At 37.9% G+C, this 15,989-nt stretch overlaps 1 protein-coding gene across 11 annotated transcripts in view; it reads right to left on the bottom strand.

The window, feature by feature from the left end:
• Nucleotides 1-4,264: 4,264 nt before the first annotated feature.
• The window catches only part of SENP7 (SUMO specific peptidase 7), a 44,168-nt gene continuing 32,443 nt past the window's right edge, over nucleotides 4,265-15,989 (bottom strand). For 10 of the 11 annotated variants that reach the window (XM_041422358.1, XM_041422361.1, XM_041422364.1 and 7 more), the window contains 8 exons: nucleotides 15,437-15,556; nucleotides 12,847-12,939; nucleotides 11,855-12,051; nucleotides 11,388-11,440; nucleotides 11,031-11,068; nucleotides 10,725-10,793; nucleotides 8,557-8,707; nucleotides 4,265-6,413 (listed from right to left, as the gene is read on the bottom strand). In XM_041422358.1, coding sequence (XP_041278292.1) covers nucleotides 6,276-6,413; nucleotides 8,557-8,707; nucleotides 10,725-10,793; nucleotides 11,031-11,068; nucleotides 11,388-11,440; nucleotides 11,855-12,051; nucleotides 12,847-12,939; nucleotides 15,437-15,556 — 859 coding nt within the window. In that variant the 3' untranslated portion in view covers nucleotides 4,265-6,275. Of the gene's footprint in view, nucleotides 6,414-8,556; nucleotides 8,708-10,724; nucleotides 10,794-11,030; nucleotides 11,069-11,387; nucleotides 11,441-11,854; nucleotides 12,052-12,846; nucleotides 12,940-15,436; nucleotides 15,557-15,989 lie in introns of those variants that run through there. The other variant, XM_041422366.1, reaches the window with a different exon arrangement.

Genomic DNA, 15,989 nt, shown 5'->3' with positions numbered 1-15,989 from the left:
ATATATAAAAGCAAAATAATCCAAATCCCTTCTAGCAAAAGAGCTGTTGTCTTTACCGTAGCCTTGAACCAACCAAGAGCATTGCGCTTCTTGAAAATGTCTTGACGTCACATATCATTATCTTTGGAGAAAGCATTAGGTAAAAAAAGTCAACCAATACATCCTGGCTTTGCTCTTTTCAAAGACAGTATTCTGCTTTAGTGAAGAAACAAGAAAAGGTGATTGAAGTAGACTCCTTGGAGCTAGCAGATGGACTGACACAATTTTTAATTTTAATCTGGCCAGCTAAGCTCTTTACCAGGGCTTGTCATACCATTAACAGACAAGTCCAAACAAGGACAGCACCTTTCACATTTAATTAACCACACTTTTTCATTGGCCTTTCAATTTCTGCTCTTTTTAAAAATCCTGCTGGCCAAAAACATCAGAAGGAGCACACTTATCTCCAGTAGAAAGTCTCGTGTGTTTTGTCTTCTGCTTGTACAAATATAAACTCATATATGACTCACTTAAGCATCATTGTATATGCAAACACTGAAGCAACCTTTCTGTGGGACTGTTTCTTCTGGTTCCATGGCTGCTGTCAAGTCTGTGCTAAAGGAGAAAGTCTTGTGCTGTTCCACCACTACCCCTTGCATCCCAAAAGCAGTGCTTCTTCCAAACAAAGCCAGGGCAAGTCACGATTGTTTCACTTCTGTTCAGGTATTACCTGATATGAGCAGCAAGAAGATAGCTGATGATCAGCCAAGGAAACTGCAGAAAGGACAGAGCACAGGAAAGCAGCAGCACTCTCAGTTCACATCCAGGGTCAGCTCGCTGTGGAAACGTGTATGGAAACTGCCCTGCAATGGCAGACTGCACTCACACCACTAGGAAATCTCCTTCAGGGCTGTTTTCTGCATAGTGTAACTCAGGAGTTCCTGGTTACTGTGTTCAGATCAATCTGAACAAACTCCCAGGTTGACTAAAGTGACTATTTTTGGTACTGGTTTTGTATAAGTATTTCAAAGCTAGATTCCCAGGTCTCTGCCTGCAAAGCTTTTACATAGAGCTCCTTAGGCAGTACAATGCTCACTTCTCTTCTAGCTGCTCTACTGAACTGCCAGCAATTCACATATCAGGAATTATCAGCAGTATTACACATACTACACTCACAGGAATCAAATAAAATGACCTTTGTTTTTATGCTCTGTCTCGGACATCTAACAGACTCTAGCTGATATTTTTCAAAACAGCAACATACTTTCTTTGGTTCTCCCCTCTCCGCCCCAGAATTATTAAATTACACTTAAAGCTTAACCACTGAGCTGCTTGAACACCCCCAGTTTTCTTAGAATCAGACATTTTGCATCTATCAAGCCATCGCTGCAGACCTAGTCTGGCTCTGCCAAGCTAACCATGATGCTGGCAGCACTATGCTGGAGCTATACATGGAACAGCACAGCCGCAACACTGCACTGGTGCCCAGGAGCTCTTTCAAAGTCCTATTCAGCATGTCTGGGTTGAGACAGCAACTTCTGAGGCCAGCTTGGGTATCTTTACTATGACCCTGGATGCAGCACAGACCAGCTTTATTTTTTTATCCTCTACAGAAACTCATGCTTTCAGTGTCATGAATGTTTTTGCTTGCATTACCCTGTACAAATGCAACTGGATCAAGGTTAGAAACACTACACACGCTTATAAAGGCAAAAGCTATCTTACCTCCTGAACATGTGACAACGAATCCCTTTACAGAGCACACATACTTCAGTATAAATATGAAACCCAGTTAAAAGTTTTCTTGGAGAGTTTTTTAGATTTACAGTATTGTTGTTTCTTTCATCAACAAAGTACTCAAAGGCACTCAGAATGTGAAGAGTATAAAAAGCATCTCTGTCAAAACTAGTTTTCTATGGTATGGTTATGTCAGCTTCTGTGAAATAAAACATTTTAAAAGCGTAAATTCAGTTCTATTAATATTAGTTTGCTATCAATTTTATATTCAAGTGATTTCAGCACTGAAATGTAGACTTGCAACAGCTGAAAATCTACATTTATTATAGCAAAAGGCATATCTAAAAGCATAATCTTTTAAAGTTCCTTAAAATAAGCAAAACAACTCTTGCAATAGATTTCCAAAATAATTGTGGAAAATTAACTCCTTCCTTGACTTGACACAAGCCTTTACAGTAACACTTTGTATCAGAAAACATATAATTCTTCATTTTCAGCATCCAAGTTTTATCTGTTCAAAAGTATTCAAGCAAAGCACTCTTGCTGAATGAGAAAAAAGGGAAGTGTAATTTGAGTGACACAACACACCAAGTCACCCCAGTACCTCCAAAAATAAAGACAGTTTTCTGACAGTTTGCATTTCTGAGAAGAAACGTATTTTCATAAAGCAAATGTGATTAGCTGAATTACAGTTTTCTACAGAGCAACGCTCACTGAAATACTGTTAGAAAACACATACTATTCTAAATAATGCTCCTGTTTTCAAATGAAATTTATTCAGAAAGCTGAATCTACCTGTAACTAAAAAAAAAAAAAGTCAAATAAAGGATTACATTAATGAAAATGCCTCTAATAAAGTGCCGCACCATGGCCGATACCCACTATCTCCAAACTCATGAGTTTACTATTCAGAATCTAAACTGTCTCCCTGAGTGTACAAAAAAGATGGCTTTATGGCATTTGACAGGATTCACCAACAAAATCCCAGTCAGTTTAGCAGAGACAATTAGGTTAGACAAAACCTTTTCACTTGCTTAGTTTCTGTGATTGTTGTGACCACGCCTTCACCGTTGTCACTTTTTGCTTGTGCTCCTGGAGAGTTCTCTGGTGAACACCTCCCAAGATTAAACAAGTCCTGAGGCTGTTTAACTTCCAGCTGATGAAATTCAGCCCACCATAGCCTGTTGTACTGCCACCTCTTCCATCATACAGAATCATAAAGTATTTTGAGCAGAAGAATTAGGAAGTGAGGTCAACCAAATTAATCTCACACTTAATCAATGCTGTCCATGTAATGTAAACCTATTTCCAGCATTCCTCCTTTTCTAAACTGCTGACCAGAAATCTCTTACCTTGTTCAATAGTCAAAGATGATCCTAGTGTCTGTGCTCCTCTTTGAACTTCAATTTCCAACTTCAATTTGGTTGGGTAGAATTATTACTGTCACTCTTGGTTTTATTCAACACATTTTCAATTCTGAGATTCAAGTCTCATGCTGCAATTTCTCATGCTGCAATTCCTTCTTTTCCATCTGGAAAGCCGTTTTCTTTTTGCTTGTTTGGGTTTCATTTTTTGTGGGGTGGGGGATGGGTGCCAGAAGCAGTATTCTGCTTCTCTGTCCTAATCTAAGATCTAATCTGTCCTGAACTAAGATGAAAGTATTACTACTGTGGCTCTCAAGTTTTTATTATTTTCTAAGGTGTAGTACTTCCACTGCAAGCTCATCTCAGGGTCAAGTTCCAGGAGGTGAGGACCACAAAAGCCCAGATGAACTGCAGTTAATCCATGCCTGCAGTTCCATTGCTAAAACACAGCAGTCCCCTCATACTTAAAAAATGAACAAAAACCCCAAAAAAAACTACTTCCAGATTCGCTTCCCCAGTTTTTAATGAAAATTATCTATTGTTAGATTTTTCTTGGCCGATTTACTTCCTACAAGTTACTTCTCTTCTACCTTACTTCTTGTGTTGTTCAGTACCTTAAACAGATCTCCATGACTCAGATGTCTTCATGGAAGTGATTTTCTGGTCCCACAGACAGAATGCAGCAGTTTCTTTTAAAGAAACTGAGGGGTACATTTGAGTACAACTGATTGCCTTAAAACAAAAATTACACAGGCTAGGGTAAAGAGCCTTACAGAGACTGGTTTCCTTTGAAATACCCTGTCACTCCACTTGTTCAGTTAAAAGGACTTTATACAGGAAATAGAAATACATGAGATGTGCAAAAAGGTCTGAGTCAGTCTGGTTAAAGTTAACTTTGGGGAGCTCCAGCAAGTAAAAAGTAAGCATGACGATACCTGGAATATAGCTTCTTCCAGAGAAACACTTCCTAGCATTTACCACATACCTGGCAAATGCAAATGGCTGGAAATGGGGGGGGAGGGTGGGGGTGGCTGATGGTCCCATAACCACTGGGTGAGACATTTGGGTTAAGACACCTTAAAAGTGTATGTACCTTAAAAGCAGTCAGATGGCCTATGTTATAATGAACTTATGGGTTACTTGTAGCAGCTGGGAAAAGAATGGCAACAACCACAGTCAGCATCTTCTGGAGATAATTTTAATATCAAATGCATTGGCATTCTCATAGCACATATGTAAGAAATCTAAAAAGGCAATCCTTTTGTGTTATAAAATAAATTTAGAAAATTGCATACATTATTTTGCTTTTAAATGTCTATAAACCAGTAAATCTAAAAAAGAACCAATTGCTTGGTGCTAAAACCTAATTTCACTATAAGAAAAAACCCAAATTGTTTTTCATAAGAGAACACTGAAAATATTATTCAATTAAGAAAGAGAAGGGGAACATACTTCTGCATTGTATCTTTTGTTTTACAATAAATACACAGATTATTCTTGTAAGTAATGCTGGTGTTGTGATTTAGGTGCTGAAAGACACAACTCTGGGATGTGAGGGAAAGATGTTGGGAGGCAAGGAAAGAAGGGGTAGTGCCAAACTACACAAACTAAAAACAAAGACAAAAACATACAGCCATTGCACAAGGCTGCTCACAGCTATACAGAAGGTAACTGTGCTCAGCAAATTGTTTTAAAATTCTCTCCCCCCCAGAAAGAATGCTTCCTGGTTTGAGAAACAAATAAGGGGGAGTGGAGGGGTGTTGGATGACTGTCCAGAACCTGAATTAACTGGAATTTCCAGAAGCCAGGTTTCAGAGTTGTCTTGAGGGAAGGGGCCCTGAGAATTCTGCAATGACAAAGATGTTCACATCTTTGGGTTGCCCTCAAGTTTTATTTTAACTCTCAGTTGTATTTCCAGCTTTAAGAGCTCTGGTTTTGTAGACTATTTTATGACACAAGTGGTTTTGGTGGTTATCTGACACACAGTCCTTCTGAAGGGTAAGATGACACTTAAATAAAGTTACAGTGGGGAACAGCAGAAAGCATCCTTTTAGAACAGTCACCTTCTAAATGCAGTGAGTACAGAAAAAAGTGCACACATCAAAATGTGATCACTGTTCAAGGAAAACCTACATAAATGCAAATTAGGACAATGACAAACTTGTGCTAGTTTATCAAATTAAGTCTGAGTTCAAACACTCAATATTCAGTCATCTTTACTCAATTCTCCTAAGCAAGGTAAAAATCCGGTTTGTCTTATATGTAAATCACATATCTTAATGACCTTGTTTTTCAATAAAACACCTCAGACTTTTGAGGTTGTTAAGCCACAGCCTGCTTGCCTTGCTAATACAGGTGATGCCTTAAGATTTGTAGGAATTATTCCCCAAAAACAATGAAAAGCATTAAAAATCTACTGCCTATACATACGGTATTGGTATGTACTTCGAGAGCAAGTTTGCTTCTAAAATCTGATAAGAAAAAAAAAAAACTTAAAAGAAAATACACTCCCGACTTTGAAGTATTTCAACAGTCACTCTCAAACAAATGTCTTCCACTTGTGGAAACACACTTTTATGAAAATGTTAGGAAAGGGGAAAATTAGTTTTCAAAAAAAAAAATCATCAAAACTCAGGAGCCTCAAATCTTGGCAGAATTTTCTAACACATGCAGATTACTTCTGCATATAACCAGAAACAAAACAAAAAATACATCTCTAAAGAGAGTCAACATTATATCCGCAAATAAAAAAATACATAGTATTCATTCTATCTGTATCAGCTGCAAATCAAGAGACATAATACAAGATCCAGATCCTGTCTTCAGGCCTGACTCCACATGACCATCCCTGTCCATACAGAATTATAAAGAACAGGCTCCAAAAGACGTTGAGGCATATACCTGTAAGCAGCTTTCATATTCCAAGAATCAACTAGCAATCCATATGCATTAGCTTTAACTTACATATTTACATTCTTATCTACAACCTTCTCCTTTCCCTCTTCCAGCATCTTAAGACCACACAACACCAGTGGAAAAAAACCTTTAAATAAATACATGCTGAACAAAAAGTACTCCTTGTGCCTTATTATTTTTTTCTTCTCTGCAAGGCAGGGAGAGACCAAACATCACTAAGCGGAGTTCCAGTTATTTTATACAGCAGTGTCCTTTGCCAGGATGGCCTAATTAGATTTATTAGCTGTTGCTGCCACTCTGCTGTTGAAAGTGCAGTTGCAAGATCAGGTCTCGAATTTCTTCTCTTTTGTTTCTGATCAGCTGACGAGGGAACCAATCCTCCAGATGCAGTGGTTGTTCAAAATTAACTATGGGATTCTGGTAAGACAAATAGGAATAATTTATGGAATTAATTTCCTAACACAACCTTCAGAATTAATTTCAAACCCTTCCACTGCTGCTGAGATCAAGGAGGCACAAACAAGTTTCCATACAAGACTGCCAGCCTTCAAAGTCAAATTGCAGTTCCTTCACCATAATCACACATATATGTGCCCTTGCCAAAAGGTACTCATTGTAAACACCAAACAGGTTATCATCACTTCTTTTAAAGATACATCAGTATCAACACATATTAAAGGCAAATTTCATGTCTTTTAACAAAATAGCCATACTTTTGATATCTAACAAGGGACAGATGTATTTTAGTCACCAAACACATAATTATAACCACACTATAGCAAAGAATCAAGCATTCTGTGATTGAGCATCCTGAGATTTTGTTGTCTCAAGCATGTGTTTTTTCTGTCATGAGCAAGTCTTCTGATAGAAGACAACAAAAAGTAAGAATACTGATAACAGTTTTAGCAGGACACGAGAAGGGGAGAATTTGGAACAAAAGAGGAAAGCAAAACAAAATAGCTGAGAGGTGCTGGCAGATTTGGTAGTTAAGACCACATCACATCTGATTTGCCAAAACCAATTTTTATTCTTCTTTCCCTCTTCGCTCTTTTGCCATTTCACTCCGTCCTTCCTTTGAATAAAGTAATATATGATAAATTGAAACAGTAAACTAAAAAACACATCATGGTTTGCAGTCCATGAGTCCTGGCATCTTTAGGACAAGTTACAAACACCTTCTCCCAAGCCTTGCTTCTTCAAGAAGAACAAGAACCCCTTGTTAGAGAACGGGCAGTTCAAAAGCCTTGGTAACTTGGTAACCTACACAAGAGCTCAACCTATCTATTAGAGAACCAGAAAATGGTTGGGGATTGAAGGAACTTCTGGAGTTTTGTATCCCCAACCAGACCTTCCTGGCTTCCAGCAGAGCACCTCTTCTCATTGGGTCACCTGTCACTGAGGTCAGGAACCCTCCAGGAAGCTGTCAGCCCAAGTCACCCCAAGGGTCCAGGGTCTGTGAATATGAGGCTGCTTTTACTCGTCCAAAGGGGCCTCGTGCACTTGTTGTTCTTGGCCGACAGCAGACGCCCACTGCTACATCACCCATGGTGCTCTGCTCTTTAGTCACTACTCAGAACCTCTCAGATGGCTCCTCACCTAGCCCTAGGCATAAATCCACACATTCCAGCTGACCCACATGAAGGACAACTCTACCTCCTTGTGCTCTGTGCCTGTGCTTTCGAAAGAGCCCATATCCATCCACAGCACTCCTGCTATGGATGTATATCCTACATGATGTATCCAACAACATCCCCATGACCTGGACAAGATCACAGCCTGCAACTGCACACAGAGCTCCAATCTCCCCACCCTCCCCCAATGGGTGTACCTGTGTACAGGTGCTTCGGAATGGCAATCTGTTCTCCTACAGCAGAAAAGCCTGCCCACTGCCCAAGGCCTCACACAAGGCTCTGCATGCACGGGAATCTCAGAGAAGGCAAACCACACGCATCAAGCGCCAAACAAGCAGAGCCATGCAAAGGACAGAACAAAGGACAGTGTGCTGATCACAGGGAGGAAGACTTGGGACACCCTAGAAGAGAGTGCCTGAAGCCCAAGATCTGCAGATATTTAAATGTATGCACTGGAAAAGAAAAAGAGGCTCCCTTTGCTCTACACATTCCCTTTTAATAATTTCTCCTCTCCCTCTCTCTACAGAAAACTGGTGCCTGCAGAGCCACTCAAAGGCCAATGCACAAGCTGACAAAGTTTTAGATACTGCAAGAAGAGATGCAAAGATACTTTTGTAACATTTGTAGGGCAGCAGAGCATACACCAATAGGCTCCAAATACATGCAAGTAGTCAGGGATACTGCATATGTCAATATAAAAGCAACACTGAACTACAAGGTCAGAAACACTTGAGGACAGACACATATGAGACACCAGACAGAAAGACCCCTGCCATTTTTTAAGAATGGATTTCATCTCCTCTTTCTCAAATGGTTTTGACACTTTTGACACTTGAGAGCTTTTTTGTGTCTGGCTATTTTACTCTGAAAATGTGTTTTTGTGGTTTAAGATAATTTGGATGAAAGAGGAAGGTAGTTTGCATTTGTACCTGGAAGAAGCTTTCCACATACTGCAGCAAATAGACCCCACAATCACTGCTGTTATCTTGTTTAGGCACTCTGGGACAGAGGTCAATCATTGTTGATTTACTGAATTCCCGATGCGTTTTTCGTTTAGCTTCCCATTCCACTTCAAGGTACCTACAAGAGGAAGTAAACAGTGGAAATACTTGAGGAATAACTCCCACGCTCAATACCTTTTGGGACACTACTCAACATTGCACTCAGAGGCGTTCCTACCACATAACAGGCAATATACAAAACAAATATGCATGATGTAATTTAAAATCAGCTACTTGTGCAGAGTTTCTATAAGCTATTAGGATACCAGGACATTTTTATACCTTAACTAAAGGAATAATTTTCTTGGCTATTAGACATTATTCCCAGGTTCATTCTAAGCAGCCAGCAGTGGTTTTTCAACCTAAACAAACCATTAAAGCCCCCTTAAACCTCACCTTACAAAAAACTTCAGTAACAATTGCACCAACGTAACCCTTGCAACCTAACAGTGCACAAGGTATTTAAAGACTTGATGAAAACCTTCGGAAAGCTTTTCTATAGTGATTAGGATTTATTTGATATCAGGCTTTCCTGCTGTTCTCATGCTTCAGTAGCAACTCACTGACTCCACATTCAGGGCTGGCTGCTGATTTTAGGGATGGGACAGAAAACCTAAGGGTCTGGTTTTCAAAGGCAGGAGTTAGCTACATTTTTCTCCTGGCTATAGCTAGACTTACAAAGTCTAAGGGCTTCTGAAAAGCAAACATAAGGTCTGACTTAAGAGAATAAATATATGCATTAAGCCAGATCTTGTGCTTGATTTCTAAAAGCCCCAAGTCCTTGCAGTCATGACAATAAAAATACATATAGAACACTTAAACAGCTTTTGGAGAAAACAGCAACTGTGAAAAGGCACCAAATATGAAAAAATTCAAAGATTAAGACATTTCAGTGAAGCACACTTTCTAAAAACTGCATGAACCTATGACTGTAGAGTTTCTAATTCATTTGTTTGAGCCTGACAACAGCCCAAAACACAACAAAAATCAACTCAGAGAAAAGAAGATGTCATAGAATCCCTCCAACAGTTTCTTTAAACTTCTGCTTCCAGGGTGTAATTGGAAACTGAAAATAAGGGGAGTTTGCTTCCCAAACTCCCCTTATCTCCCAACTTCATAGGTCTCCACTTGTTTTCTGACTTTTTGTGACATCTCTCTAAACTCTAAGAAACCACACTGGAATTTCAACCTCAGGAGTAGCTCAAAGAATAGTGCACTAAAATAATACATCTCACAGAGATTTTATAAATAAATAAATAGAAGTTGCTATTTCATTATTTCTCCCAAGACACATGGCAGGGAGGTTTTTCTATTTAAAGATGGTTTCATAAAAACTTTACATAGCATTTTGAAGAATTTAGTTTTACAAGAAGGTGGTACTATTTAGTTTACAAATTTTTGCACCTTTCAGTAAAAGGAATAGCACAGAGAACAGAAAGAACAATTGCATTTAGCTTCAGATATTTAACAATTTTTTTAAAAATTGTTGATAGACATTAAAGTTACTAGGAGTGTGTAAAAGTACTCAAAGTTTTTATTACATTCTTCCTATACCTACATATTTATCACATACAAAATGGAATATATTTTTACACTTTTCTAAACAAATATCATTCCACTATACTGACACATCAAGCCTTTAGATAGCTCCAGTTCTAGTTTCTGCATTTTTGTACATAGGAGTGGATTTAACTCTAATTCTGTAAGTGTCATCAAAAAAATGAACCTCAGTCCCCCAGAAAATTATCATTCAGATTTTCAAAATATTCATCTTAAATGTTTTTCTACCCTTAAAAACACCTTCAGTTACTAGACTAGATGGGATAAATCCTCCCCTCACAAAAATAACACCAGCAAAACCCTCTGTTTTTCTTTTTTCTCCACTCTCTAAAGTTTTTCATCATATGTGGGTTGCAGAACATAGACAAGCTTTTCATGGACGTCTCTCTACTATAATCACAGTTTCCTTAGTCATGACTCTTCATGGACTTTCCTACAGCATTAGAAATATACACCTTTCTAGACAAAAGTACTTTGTATATAGAAATATGACCAGCAGCATTTATTGCTAAAAGATAGAAACTATAGTTACTTACTCCCTCAAAACCTGAACAGTTTTCTGCACAGAACACGCTTTCAAGGAATCCAAGATGAGTATACAAGGCCTGTACACAACAAAAACAAGTCATTGCAGTCTTCCATCACCAACACCACTGAAGGCAGTATTTGGTTTGCATACTGCCTACCCAAAATAATTAATATTTTAACCAACGTGGTAAAAATGGACAAGTGTGGTTTTGCCATAAAACCACACCTACAGTTGTGGTTTTATGGCAATACCTGAATTACTACAGATTTCCATAATTTAGTATTACAATATTAGAAAGAAAACAGAAGCATACCTTTTAAAAATCTGCTTTTTGGAATTACTTAGGGAGATCTGAGACAAAAGAAAAAAAAATCTTCAAAAACCAACATCAATTATAGACTCTAAGGTCTTCATACATTTAAAGTTAGGGAAGGTCTCATTTCAGAAAAGTAGAAACTGATAAATCAATTTTAAAAACAGGTGAAATCATAGCAGAGCAAATACGTAAGCACAGGAAGACAATGCTAATTCAAAATGCCTTGCACATGCTGCAGGCTATGCAAACATCAATAACTACTGCAAAAAAGATGATGCAATATCCCTTGGTCAAGTCTCACAGCCTTCAGAAACTCAGTAATATGGTTTCTCCATAATAAAAAAATGGACTTACTTTAGAAATAGCTGAATACAGAACGGAAGCAGAAGCAGCAATTTCATTGCCACCTAGTACAAAAGAACAAATAAAAAAAATTAAGAAAAGAATGCCTACACAAAGTATTTTTATTTTCAAGTACATGATTATTAGTATTCAAATACTTTCAAATATGAAAGTAACTAATTTATAAACCAATTTTTAACATTCCCTTCTGAATCCTGAAACAGAGTTACCAAAGGTCTTCCCTGCTGATAAAATTCCTACTGAAACCAAACAACTTTCCAATCATCCCTGATTTTCCATGTCTCAGTATTTTCCAGAGTTGCAGAGAACTTGCAGTCCTTACTACACATGGGTACATAAAAACATACTACATCAGCCTGAAGTTTTAGAACTCATCTTTCACCTAATTTCCCTCCTTCAAGGACTAAGACACTTAGAATTATTCAGGGCTTGACATAACTTCCTCCTAGATTACATACCTCTAGAGAATAAAGCTCTGTTACCATCCCCCTCTTCTTCATCCCTTAAGAGCACTGAGCCAGCTCTGGTGTTCTCACTCTCTGGCTCCACTGGAGACTGCTGAGGCTGGTGGGATAATGAATTCTGCTGGGGACACTCCTCATACACAGCTTCTTCTAACCAAGGAAAACAGATCACTGCCATGTACCAATGAGACCTGCCCAGCAGTGAGGAGAGGGAGGAAAAGATGTCAGAATTCTGTAATATTTGGTTCTGAAAAGGCTATGAAAAGCTTTTATAATATTGAGAGCTCATGGACAACTGTTCTGTGACATACAACCATTATGGCCATGTTACTTTCATAGCATCTCATACTAATCCTCTCTCTCATTTTTTGCTTTGCATTGTGGCATAACAGCAAAAATAAGTATAAATTCCTTTAAAAACCCCAAGAAACCCACCACAGCAATTTATCAGTGTTTGGGCACCCATTCCACACTTCAACTAAAATCCAAAATAAAAAAAATATTAATAATCAGGGATAGTGATCCCACTTTTGAATATAGCTGAAGATGTGGCACCTTTCCACAGCTGTTTTCCATTAAGTACCTTTCAGTGATGATTCAGTTTTACAGGCCTTTCCAAGTACAGGTCAGTTATTTAAACAGGCCAAGGCACAGATTATGGAAGTTCTACTTTTATCTACTGACACTATGAGTTGCTGTTATTTCTTTATAGAAATATTACTGAAGTGCACAGGAACCACCATGACGACACAAATTAGCCTGAAAATACCTAACAACAATTTTCAGTAAAACAAATACCAAAGGTACAAAGTTGACAGCTGAATAAATATTTTATCTTTTGAACAGTTTTCAAAAATTACTCATTCCACATGTGTTACTTCTTCAAAATCTAATCTATCATGGGCAATTATCAGCCATAATTTTTTACCACCACAACATGCACTGAAATCTTTAAATAACAGAAAGTGTGTTGAAAACAGACTTACTCCTCATTCACAGGCACAAAGATATAATCTTTATTGAAGATATTTATATTGCGAGTCCATGTTCTTACTCTTCTGTGTCTTCTCTGTGCCGCTCTGAAAAAAACAAATTACAATTCTTGTTTGGTTTTGTTCCTTTCACTTAAAGCAAGGCAGGCATAGGGATTAGCACCCCTACATCTCCCCAGTTCTTCAATGGGTTTCCATTTACTCTAGATATTTCCTAGACAGATTAAAAATAAATCAGCACACCATTGAGCCCAAGTGGCTAATGAGCCATTTCTGAACCACTTTAAGCTCTTCTTGAAAAAAAACCCCACAATTATTAATAGATTTGAATGGATTTCTTGCAATTATTATTTACTGCACTAAACACAAAAACCTCATCTAAACACCAGTCAGTGTAAATACAGATCTATAATAATTTTAGAACATCCATGAATTAAGCTTCACAATACCACTTTTGAAGGCCTATCTGAACAACATTTTTTGAAAGGAAAAAGCTAAATGCCTTGCACAGGGTCATGCAGCACACCTGTGGTGCAACACATGCCCTCCAATCCTGAGATTTAAATGCTGCACCACACTTCATTTCCAGCTCTACAGACAAAGCATGAGGACACAATATCAGGAGAACAAGAAAAAAAACAGAAAATATTTAAGTTTATATTTTCAGCCTAGTTTGTGCAAATTGAAATAGAAACTAACATTTCACAGAACTTTGCTCCAATATGGAAGACAAATTCACTCTGCTCAGCAGACATCCCTGTTATCATTGTGATTCCATCCTTATCTTTGATTAAGAAACACAAATTCAGAGTAGTAGGAACTGGAGAAAATTAGTAAGGAGTGGAAAACCAAGCTGGTGTAGGACTCTGCATGGGCCAGCATTAAGTGAAGACTTGCTGCAAACTTCCTTTGCTCCATGACTGTAGGAGCACTGAGAACTTCAAAGGGAAAGGCCTATTTATAACCTGGGAAAGCACCTATAAAAGCAACTTTCTCAATCCAGCAAAGTGAAGCAAAGGGTGTTTAAGTAGCTAACATCTGTTGAGAGTCATTTAATTTACAACAGTAAAGAGCCAGGATTGTCACTAACCATTTATCAAAAAAAACCAAAACAAAACAAAAACCCACTGAAACAAACTAACATCCTAAACCATCTGCAGTCATCAGGTGAGCATCTAAGCCCAAACACAAAAGTAGAATTTCCAAAGGTATCTCCTAATCCAGAAAAGCCACAGTCCTTGAAATATGATAAACTAAGAGTGCTATTCCTGTTCCTCCAGAAGATTATGGACAGTCCAGCCTTGTAAAAGGAATCAGATCAAGGCACAACAGCATTCTTATCATGGATAATTTTGTCCTCACCTCAGAATATTCAAAGTCAGAAGACAGTAAAATCATGGAAGATGTTCTTTCAAACACAGTTACATGACTTTCAGGACATCTTTGAGAATATTACAGAACTCTTACTTTTCTTCCCTTCAACACAGCTTTCACCCAGCAGTGACTGCCACCTAAACAAGATGGCACACACACCTCCCTATGCAGCTGGCCTTGTTTGCCAGTAGAATGAAAAATCTGGGGACTTCATGGATAACAGAAGAAAAAAAAAATCACTTCAGAGAGAAACAAAAAAGCCTTCACTAAGCTGAATGAGGTGCTTATTGATCTCTGTAACAACCTGGATGTTTTTAGTGAGGTGGGTGTCATTCTCTTCTCCCAGGTAACGAGCAACAGGACAAAAGCCAACAGGCTCAAGTTGTGCCAGGGAAGGTTTAGATTATTCGGAAAATTTCTTCACCAAAACCTTTTCTAAGGACTGGAACAGGCTGCCCATGGAAGTTGCTGAGTCACCAGGTCTGGAGGGTATTTAAAAGATATGTAGATGTGACATTTGGGGTCATGGTTTAGTGGTGAACTTGGTAGTGCTGGGTAATAATTGTTGGACTCTTAGAGGTCTTTTCCGACCTAAATAGATTCTGTGTCTCTGTGAAAACAGAATGAATGTTGGTGGCTTTGCTCTCAAACATCAGTGTTGAGAAGAAACTGGAAGTGAGTTAAGAATGCTTCTACCCTTTACACAGCTATCAGGAAACACAATGTGATACAGAGTTCCTGGTCTGCTATCTTTTTGGGAAACTCTCCAATCCAGTGAGCTCATGTGTTAAAAAACAAATGTGCAAGCTTGGTGTGCAATAGAATTCTTACTAAAACATTGGTCAATAATTTTTTACCAATATGTAAAATGACATACATGGTAAATACAAAAATATTATTAGTAACATAATTTCTTTAACTTATGCATGTCTTGCAAAACTGCATTTATGATAAAAATACCAAGTAAATAATTGCCTGAAGTAAATATTCAGAAAAGTTGAACAAAGGTGATAACACTTCCATTCATATTCAGTATGAAACACATAGATTTTAAGGAAAAACACCAGTATGCTTAAATTGTGAGTTACAATATTTAATCACTAATCTTGTACAATTATTTTATATGCTGATTGGTAGATGATCTCCAGAACTTCAAAGTTTCCAAGAGATAGATTGTTTCTGGCCATAATAGCATCTAAAATGAACTTACGAAACTTTGACATCCCCCTCAGAGTTTTTTTCTGTCCTCGTCAGGCACTTGTAGAAGAAACTGCTAAAAATGTGTGTACGGTCAGCAACATGTTTTGGTGCTTTCTCCAATAACAGATATCTACGAAAGAAGAAAACAAATGATGAAATTATTTTTTCTAGAAAGAACTGTTGCTGCTAAAAAAAAGGGGCAATTATTCTAATGACTTGTCATACTCAGGTTATGCTTAGTATCACTTGCTGTCACAGCCACTAATCACACCAAACTTTTATATTTTAACTATTCACATCATTAGAGTATGTAACAGCCAAGCACCTACTAAGAATGCAGTTATTTTTTGTCCTTGATTTTTTTCTCCAATATTCAAACTTCTGACTTTATTGTGAAAGTTTGGTACCTAGCCCTTAAAATTAAGAGAGACTTAAAAACCTAACCAAGTATAAACCTATGGAATGCTATACTTGTGCATATTCAGATAGCATGGAACAGGTCAGTTAAACTGTCCATTTCACTTTTGCAGGTTATGCATGTGAAAGCTAAGTACCTATTACTC

This window comes from Onychostruthus taczanowskii, unplaced genomic scaffold, assembly GCF_017590055.1.
Source record: "Onychostruthus taczanowskii isolate IOZ18803 unplaced genomic scaffold, ASM1759005v1 scaffold73, whole genome shotgun sequence".
NCBI classification, from domain to species: domain Eukaryota; kingdom Metazoa; phylum Chordata; class Aves; order Passeriformes; family Passeridae; genus Onychostruthus; species Onychostruthus taczanowskii.
The sequence above is the reverse complement of the archived record's forward strand: the minus strand, read 5'-3'. Positions and strand labels throughout refer to the sequence as shown.